Genomic DNA, 10,101 nt, shown 5'->3' with positions numbered 1-10,101 from the left:
GAACAGGGGGCATAATTCCTCCAACTGGAGTCAGGCTCCTCAGGGCTGATGTCAAGAAGCATCTCTGATCTGGAACTTCCAAAAGAGCTGCCAACAGAAACACTTCAAATCAGCAACTGACAGATTTTTCTAGCATTTGGGTTAAGGAACCAAAGTATGACCTCAAGATGTAAATCCGCCAGAATCAACTGGAATGGGCTGGCATGCTTGAAAGGCAGCATAGTCTCCTTTCCCTCAGATTGGGCTTTAATCTCCTGATAATTTAATGAAGAATTAGCAAGGTGTCAAAATCAAACAGGCCCCTTTATTGTGACTAAACTCCTCAAAACCAATCAATTGTGACAAATGAAGCAACTTCAGTATCAGCAGCCAAGTTGGCAAGTCATTCTAGGTAGTACGCAACCAATCACACCCTTCGTCTACACTGCAACATTCACATGCCACTCAGATACCATTCCTGGGCAGAAAGCTACAGTTAGCTTCTCGCATTCAGACCAAGGATTGAGGGCACAATGGTGAGGGCGGGGAGGTGGGGGTGAGCTGGAGAAAGATTTACAAAGTCAGTGGAAGGACAAGAATGAAGAACTTTCATTGTGTTGCTCCAATATCTCATTATTACAAATATGAACAATGTGACTGCACCCACTTGCCCCCCCTCAACAACCAATCCTCTCAGGAACTGGGATCTCTCATTTACTGCTGGGATTTCACAGGTTCCCCAGCAACTATACCTCATGGTGTAAGTGAAGTACTGCAGCAGGCACTGCTGATGTTGGCACTACATCACCGCAGAACCCTTGTGCCCACAGTCACTGCCAAAGGAGGGAGACCATGAGTCTCAAGAGACAGCTGTATTAAAATTTATAAAAATTTATCTTTGGGCATCAGCATAGATGGGGCGGACTGGCATCAAACCACCTACTCCACGTCCTGCCCAATGACCAGCTCCCACATTCTCAGAAGTCAGTCCTATCAAAAAGTGTTCCTGGCTGAGCAATTGGGAATGTGAATCATCTGTGCCCTCAGCTGGTCAATCTCACACACATCAATCACCTTTAAAAATCATCGCTAGATTTCAATTAGCACAAAAAGCTTGGCTCCATCTTACTCCCGGTCCTCCCCTATCTACAGCCTCTCTCTCTTGCTCTCTCAGTCTGCCACCTCGCTGTAGTAATATCTCTGAGCATTCTCCGACATCTTCCAGCCACCAGCACGGAACTCGATAATCTCCAGCAGCAGCAGGCGGGACAGTGAGGAAGGCTGACGCTGCAGCAGGAAACCATCTCGAAGCTGGCAGAAGAGATCGTCCATCCGCTGGGTATTCATCCGCTGGAGCTGTTCCCCAATACGATGTAGCTGCAGCACAAGGCAGTCCACCTAGAGAGAAGGAGAGCCAGGGACCACAATTATAGCTTCATTACAGCTAATACTTCTAAAACAGAGGGCAGTGTACTTTAGGTTTGACAGGCAAATAAAATCTAAAAGTTGTAAATTGGAAAACAGGAATTGGAAATAAACGTCTTTATTAAAAAAATTACAGCAGGACAGGTTAAATGTTGTGGCCTGATTAAACGTTCCTTATACAAAAGCACCAACTTTATGAGGCCATAACATTGAATTTAAAGCCATAACATTGAATGTTTGCAGGAGTTAAATATAGGTTCTTAGGGCTAAAGGGATCAGAGAGAATGGGGAGAAAGTGGGAACAGGGCACTGAGTTGGATGATCAGCCACAATCATGTTGAATGGTGGAGCAGGCTGAAAGGCTGAATGGCCTCTTCCCAATCCTATTTTCTATGTTTCCACGTTTAAGAAACAAATTGAATGAATTGTGGTTATAAATTCGACTAAAATGCTATGAGATAGCCATTACTCAGACAATCAGGACTGGGAACTAAATGGTTAAAAGATTCATGGGAAAGTTACAGAATACGATAGAGGATGGAGTTCAGATGAAATCATTTCCACGATTTTAAAAAGTGCATGGAACAAGAGAGTAGCAGGCAGTAAGCCGTTTTTGGTAGAACTAGGAAACAGAAAAGGATTTAAAATTGTGGTGGGAACTCTGTTTGGACACCTTGTGTATCAGCTGTGAAGTGTTAGATTACAGAAGTACCTATAAGAGGCAGATAGTCTTTAGTGGATGGTTTTTAGCTTTAATCTGGACTGGGACAAAGAGATTAGTACATTTTGGAAAGATAACGAACAGTAATATGTCCTAGGATCAAGGAAGCGACATTGCTACATTAGCCCAGTGGTGCAGGAATATTTATCTAATAGTGATCATACCATAATTGAGCTCAATATAGCATCTGAAAGCAAGAAATGCAAACAGTCACTAGGATTCCCAGTAAGGCTGGGATGAGATGAGACAGATGATTGCTGGCACTGGGGTGGGGCGGGGGGGAAGAATCAAATGTGAAACACATAGCAATTTATGCCAAAACCAAAAGAAAATCAGCCAAGGATTATTAAAGGTAAGTGACAATATAAACCTAAAATAACAAGCAAACAAAAATTCAAACCATAACAAATCCTGGTGCATGGGAAAGAAGCAACGAGCAGCAAAGTGTGACAAAGGAGAGATTCACAGCTTCAAAAAAACTTAAAGGGACATCAACAAAAACACTTATTTATTTTATATTTGGAATAAGAGTGAGCCTGATCTGGATCAATGTGTCCCATACGGAAAACAAGGAAACTGTGGAGATGCCAAGTGATTACTTTGCATCAATGTTTACAGTAAAGGAAGACAGGAAGTGTCAAAAATCCCAACGAATCTAATGCTGAATCCAGTCAAGGGGCTCACCAAAATTAACATCATTACAGCAATAGTAATGAAGAGACAAAAATTAAGTAAAAGAGTGACAAATGCTTGGAGGCAGGGTTTCCATCCAGGGTTAAAAAGGAAGTCAGTTAGAACATTCCAGATATCCTAACAGCAATATTCCCAAATTCTCCCAAGTCAGGACAACTCCTTTCGATTGGAAAATTGTGCACATCATCCACCCATGGTTTAAGAAAGGAGAGAGAGGAAACAGAGAATTATGAATAGTTCACCTAATATCTACTGTCAGGAAATTACTAGAGACCGTAATTAATGAGAGAGTAACTGAAAGTTAATGGACAATTTGACCCAAGTTTTCAAAGTATTAATTAGAACAATTAAAGGGGAATAGAAAGAAATTATTTTCGCTGGTCGGGGGAGGTCTAGGAGTAGGGAACAAGTCTAAAAATTAGCCGTAGTACTTTCAGAAGTGAAATTTGGAAACTCTTCCACAAAGGTTAAGATCGGGAAAATCCTCCATAAATGGCTATTGGTGCCAGATCCATGTGTAACTTTAAATATAAGACTGGTAGATGTTATTGCTAAGCAAAGGTGTGAAAAGTGCAACTCTTTTCAGTAACAATCAGGTGAGCTTGTAACATGGCTCCTTTACACTCACTGAGATGACAAACATTCGCCTGGAGGGAGAGTCTGCATAGTCTTTGAGCCTCACACTCTTCGGCAATTTCAGACAGACTATGGGGCCTTCCTCATGGCAACAACCAGGCCAATGAGAAATAATTACTACCTAAACAGCACCCTTTTCTCCTGAAGTAAAAATTGTTGTGTTGTTGTGAAATTTGCCATTCTTGCATGTGTCTTGATGAGAAGTGTCAAGCAACATGTCCTTTGTTGCGAAAACATGCCACACTGGGTGCACCAACACCAGATAGAACCAGCAGCCCTCTGCCACCCTCTCCAAGAAAATTAGGGATTAGGTTTCATTCAGTCATGGGATATGCACATTCCTAACTGCTGTGGAGAGACCCTAAACACCAGCAATCAAAAAAACTGGATGGAGAGGTGAATATACTTCACTGAGGAAACAGACTTAGATCCACAGGCAACAACTGAGGATTTGAAATCATATGGGTAGAACTGAGATGTTCAAAGCAGAAAAGCAAGCAACAGGATGATGGGGAATAACACAGGGTGAAGCTGGAGGAACACAGCAGGCCAGCCAGAGGAGCAGAAAAGCTGACGTTTCGGGTCGGGACCCTTCTTGAGAAATGGGCTGAAGGATGAAGGGGCATGTTGTGGGCCACATGGTCAATTGCAGAAGTCTTAATGGGGCAGACGCTGGAAGTACAGTCACAGGAAAGTTTCATTTAAGGGCAGTTGACATCACCTTTCGGCCTGGAAAATGTTAAAGCCAGGACATCGAAGTAATCATCCACAATAGTTCAACAAATGGTGAGAGCCTTGTTCACAAACAAACAGACCCTCCAGGCAGTTAGTAGAGCTAACCCAGAGGGTTAGTGCAAACAGTCAGCACTGGGAATGGAGGGGTCAGTTTGACAGGAGGACAGGTTCAGCTCAGAACTGGTACAACAGGAACTAGGCACCAGAGTGGGGTCAGAAACTGAGAGAACTGCCCAAGGGGAGGCAGCATAGAGTGTCTAAGGAGTCCCCTGAAGAATAACACAAGAATAGCAGGGAGGAACTGTAGCCTTATCCAACAATGGAGTCAAGATCTGGGATGGTACCAAGACAGCAGGAAGGTCCAGCAATGCATGGGTCTGAAATGGCAGAGACTTGAAGAGGTGAAAAATGATGCAATGCATGACGAAAGGAGAGATGGATCTGGGGGGGATGGAGAGAGAGAGAGAGAGAGAGAACAGACTTAACAGAAGGACAAAATGTGGAAATAGTCAGGGAAATGAATTCTGATCATCAGACTGTGTAGAGACAGAGACAAGGATTCAGAAGGGTGGTGTGGTTCACATGTAGTTTGACCTTAGACCTGCTCCCCACCTCACCTCGTCTTCATTCTGCAGTGAGTCAGACTGAGCGAGACGCATCAGACAGTCATACACAGGGTTAACCAGGGCCATCATGGGCATGTTATTCACCTGAAACATAAAACACGAGTGAGAATCCAGGTGCACAGAGATCCACCCTCTACCGCAGTGACATTCAGATAAAGCCTGCATTTATACAGCACCGCTAGTCATAGTGCTTTACAGGAGAGCAACACTCAAAATGAATAGACCAGAGAGCACCAGGACCAAGCCTTGGCCCAACTGCCCAGGTGGGACACTCACCTTCAGGTAGTCGAAAATGTTGCAGATGAAAGTAACCAGACAGACCCATTCATTCACGGAATGCTCTCGGAGTTGCTCCTTCACCAGGAATTCCTGCTGCAGTCGGATCAGAATATTACGTCGGAAGTTGCTGTTCCCACTCTGCTTGTTCTCAGCCTAGAAACAAGGAAAACCAATAAGAACAAAGGCCCAACCCTGGACTCCAGGCTGGAGCAGGGAGCTTAACTGTGGGGCCTGGCATCTCCTAGAGGCTGAGTGTGTGTCTATGTGTGCGCGTGTGTCTGTGTGCGCGTGCGCCTGTGTGCACGTGCCTGTGCACAGGTACGCCTGTGCGTCTGCGTCTGTGTGTGTCATGTGTCTGTGTGTGTGCATGTCTGTGTGTGTGCATGCCTGTGTGTGTGTGTCTGTGCGCGTGCATCTCTGTGTATGTGTCTGTCAGTCTCTGTGTCTCTGTGTGTGTGTGTGTCTGTGTGTGTGCGTGTTGATGTGAGTGCGTGTTTTTGTGCGTGTACATGTGCGCACGTCTTTCTGCACATGCACGTGCATGTGTATGTGCATGCACATGTCTGTGAATGTCTGTCTATCTCCCATAGGGTGTGTCTGTATGTGCAGGTGTGTGTGTGCGGGTGTCTGTCTCGCTGAGCGTGTGTCTGTGTCTGTTCCATGTGAGTGTGTGTGTACGTGTTGGTGTGAGTAAGAATGGGTGTAAATGGGGAAGTGGGGTGGAGACATGATATCACAGGAAGCTGGCTGCATGTTGCCAACATACTGCACATTTCACTTCTATTCAGCTTCAGGTGGCATCACATCAAGTTCCAGCAAGGGGTCATGGGAACCAGGCACTGGACAAAATTAAGGTTCAAAACTCTGGGGGCAGCCCAGCTGAGGGTTGATGAGACCAAGTGGCCAGCTCTTCATCTCTGACCGATACCAGATACATCAGGAGGAAAGCTGAGGGGCATTACAGATATGTCCTGAGCCAGATTCGACTCCCTGATCCCCTCTTCCTGCTGGTTTTTAGGTAATGTGGACAGCCTAAAGAGTTGACCAAACTGCAGTATGACTTGAAAAAGGCCCAGGAAGGATGTGGAAGGAAACCTTGAATTAAGTCACAATTGCTCACAGTGTCACTGAGTAAGAACTGACACTAAATTAGAGCAATGCAAACTATAAGACAATATGATGGAAAGGTTTCATATTCTGAAAGGACAGGACAATAGATAGAAGAAATGAGGGGTTTGGAACAAGAAACCACAGGACACCAGCAATGCCTTCATAGTTCCAGAGCGAGGCAGAAAGAGTGTGACAGATTTTTTTGTATTCACTTGTGGGATGTGGGTGTCGCTGGCTGAGCCAGTATTTATTACCCATCTCCAGTTGCCCTGGAGAAGGTGGTGATGAGCTGCCTTCTTAAACCGCTGCAGTCCATGTGCGATAGGTAGACCCACAATCATGTTAAGGAGGGAATTCCAGGACTTTGACCCAGAAACAGTGAAGGGACTGTGATATATTTCGGAGTGGCTCGGAGTGGAACTTGCAGGTGGTGGTCGTGGGAGCACAATTTAAGAGTTACGATATTTACAATAATTACAATTACAATATTTAAAAGGCACCTGGATGGGTACATGAATAGAACAGGTTTAGAGGGATATGGGGCAAATGCTGGCAAATGGGGCCAGATCAGTTTAGGATATCTGTACAGCACCAACAAGTTGGGCCGAGGGTCTGTTTCCAAGCTGTATGCCTCTATGTAACAGCTTGAGCAGGAAACCTATTTCAGTGATGGTAACCGAGGGATAAAATATTGGTAGGATCTCTCTCCAAGAAAAAAAGAGGCTGTGAGACTTTTGAATCCATCTGTGAGTCATAAGATGATGAATGGATATGGGAATGGGCTAGGTAGAGATGATTAGAGCTAATGGTGTGCTGGTTAAAAGTCAACCTGGGATAAATGGGCTGAATGGTCCATTTTGGGACATTTCTTCCAGTGCCTCCGGAGTCAATGCATATTTGGGGTTTTTGAAGCCCCCATGCAGTAGGTGTAGGGGTAGGAAATTCTCTCCACACAGCTCTCCAGCGTACCTGCACTATGGTGTAGCAGATCCTGCCAGCCTCTTTACTGAACACCAGGTCCTTCATAGACTGTTCGACTATCACTGAGGCCACTTTCTCCAGGTCGACTGAGCCAGGTTCTGTGAAACAACAATGGCAGAAACTTTTAGCCCCCTTTCCTGCATCTCCCCCACCCCACCTCCTCCCACAGAAACACACTTCATTCACACACTGGGAGACACACCAGGGCGGCACAGTCTGTTCACCCTGAACTGGGCTCATCACAGGGATAAACTCCTGCTGCAGCTCAGCTAATTCTTATTTACTTCAGTCTCAGTGTAATCCAGGACAGAACCAAGCCGCTGTGCCATCTCTCGCCTTGTTCTCCCGCCGGCAGCACTCCGACCCATTTAAGTGTCTGGCGGCAAGGAGGTTTGATGAGTTGGCAATGGAAACAAAATGCCCTCACAGTGAGGAGTGGGGCAATACCAGTGCCTTCTCCCTTGGCCATCAACCCTTCAACAATCCCGGCTCCTGCTCACTGACTGGGGCCATGTGTCTGAGGTTATTGGAAGACAGCAAACATCCTGGGAATGTGCCCTCACCAGCCTCTGGGAGGATCAGGACAGTAACTACAGGATTTACAAACATCCCTCTCATCTCACACACGTACCCTTCAGCGCAGTTTTCAGCAGCTGTTGTGTATCCGCGTCAAATGACTGGATCTTGTAATCATCTTTTGCTACATTCTCCATGGTTGTTCCCTCAGGTTATGTGAGCAGATACTCACGAGACAGACTGGACAGAGAGACAAGAGGCTGGTCAGTGACAAACAAACAGACAGTAAAGACTCTCACGGGACGTCAGGAGACACTGAAACAAACACTCACACCCACTCAGAGATAGTAGGAACTGCCAATGCTGGAGTCTGAGATAACACAGTGTAGAGCTGGATGAACACAGCAGACCAAGGCAGCATCAGAGAAGCAGGAAAGCTGACATTTCGGGTCTAGACACTTCTTTAGAAATGGGGGAGGGGAAAGGGGCTCTGAAATAAATAGAGAGAGAGGGAGGCGATGATAGAAGGTGAATAAAGGAGTAGATAGGTGGAGAGAAGATGGACAGGTCAAGGAGGTGGGGATGGAGCCAGTAAAGGTGAATGTAGGTAGGGAGTTGGGATGAGGGTTGGTCAGTGAGGTGGGAGGAGCAGATAGGTGGGAGAAAAGATGGACAGGTCAAGGAGGCGGGGTCGAGATGGGCTGGTCTTGGGATGAGGTCGGGGGTGGGGAGATTTTGAAGCTGGAAGAACAGCACCTCATTTTCCACTTGGGGACCCTGCAGCCTTCTGGACTCAATGTTGACTCAATTTTAGGGCTTAAAGCACCTTTCCCTGTGTTTTCTCCCAGTTCACACACCTGAGCTGAGCTTTGCTGGAACCCCGCAGCGAGCCTGAGACAGAGATGGTGGCCAGGGAACAGTTGTGTTGATGTGGCAAGTAACTGGAAGCTCAGGGTCTTTCTCTCCACAGATGCTGCCAAACCTGTTGAGATTTTCCAGCAATTTCTGGTTTTGTCCCTCTACACTGTCCCCATCAAACACTTCCAGGACAGGGGCAGCATGGGTTTGGATACAAAGTAAAACCCTGTCTATTCTGTTTATATAGAAAGTAAATCTCCCAAACACTATTCCCATCAAACACTCCCAGGACAGGGACAGCATGGAGCTAGATAGAGAGTAAAGCAACCTCTACACTGTTCCCATCAAACTGTCCCAGGACAGGCACAGCATGAGGTTAGATACAGAGTAAAGCTTCCTCTACACTGTCCCCAATAAACTGTCCCAGGACAGGGACAGCACGGGGTTAGATACAGGTTAAGGCTCCCTCTACACTGTCCCCACCAAAGTATCCCAGGACAGGGACAGCACGGGGTTAGGTACAGAGTAAAGCTCTCTCTGTGCTGTGCTACTTCAGGAAAAAATCCCTTCAGGGTGACACACTTTGGGCCATGTTTGATGAGTGAGTTGGTGTATTGCTGTGTTGAGGATCTGTGCCCCTGAAAGCTGGCTCTGCAGCTGAAGTGTTATACCTCGTCTTCATCTATTGGTCAAATCAGAGTGGGCACAGGTGCCAAGCGGAGGCCCATAGCCAGGCACTGTCAGCACTCTCGGAGGACTACTCTTGTCAATTACTGCTCCCATCAACACCGGAAACCTTCCAAAAGCTCAATGAAGCCACCACTCTTCCCAGGTTAACCCACAGGACACACACTGGTGACACAGTCATACTGAGCCACTGCTAGAAACTTTACAAAGTCTGATAATAAACCGACACAAGGGGGAGCAGCAGGACAGTGTGCAGGTGGAGCAGGTACAGTACCCAGAGATAAAGGAGGCAAAATAACCACGGCTCAAACAGAGAGGCCTCAGGATGAAAATTTAACCCAGTCTCTGTTCTCTCAGAAGCTGGAGTGTCTGCTGGACATTTAGGATATGAAACTTGTCTGTCTGAACATTTGAACAATTAGTTTAAGCAACGGGGGTCTTTCACACCTGCCTGGGCTTTCTCACCCGCTGTCGAGCTCTCCTCAGGAGGACATGACTGTGATGCACTGGCTTGTGCAACCCTATGGTCATTACAGAGTGCAGCACCTTGGTCTGGGACTAGGGTCACGTCTGTGCTCAAGTGGATGAAGATTGCACATTTCCTTCTTTAAAGGCAATAATGGATCAATTCAGCAGCTTCATGGGTACACTGACCAACTTTTCCACGTCACAGCCCTCTGACTCAGTACGGACCCTCTGACAGGAGGACAGGCAATGGCCCAGTGTATTATTGCTAGACTATTATATCCAGAGACCCATCCAACAGTGCAGCACTCCCTGAGTACTGACCTTCCAAACCTGTTACACACCCTCAGTACTGACCCTCCGACAGTGCGGCGCTCCCTCAGTACTGAC

The 10,101-nt window shown here is 46.4% G+C and overlaps 1 protein-coding gene across 1 annotated transcript in view; it reads right to left on the bottom strand.

Moving 5' to 3' along the window:
• Window positions 1-284: 284 nt before the first annotated feature.
• mif4gdb (MIF4G domain containing b) overlaps window positions 285-10,101 on the bottom strand; it is a 22,748-nt gene continuing 12,931 nt past the window's right edge. Inside the window, exons 2-6 of the mRNA XM_048611147.1 lie at window positions 7,817-7,941; window positions 7,174-7,283; window positions 5,092-5,247; window positions 4,807-4,899; window positions 285-1,377 (exon numbers count right to left, since the gene is read on the bottom strand). Of these exons, the coding sequence (XP_048467104.1) occupies window positions 1,150-1,377; window positions 4,807-4,899; window positions 5,092-5,247; window positions 7,174-7,283; window positions 7,817-7,898 (669 nt within the window). The 5' untranslated portion in view covers window positions 7,899-7,941 and the 3' untranslated portion in view covers window positions 285-1,149. The remainder of the gene's footprint in view (window positions 1,378-4,806; window positions 4,900-5,091; window positions 5,248-7,173; window positions 7,284-7,816; window positions 7,942-10,101) is intronic.

This window comes from Rhincodon typus, chromosome 23, assembly GCF_021869965.1.
Source record: "Rhincodon typus isolate 14 chromosome 23, sRhiTyp1.1, whole genome shotgun sequence".
NCBI classification, from domain to species: Eukaryota; Metazoa; Chordata; class Chondrichthyes; order Orectolobiformes; family Rhincodontidae; genus Rhincodon; species Rhincodon typus.
This window is presented reverse-complemented; position numbering and strand designations above follow the sequence as displayed.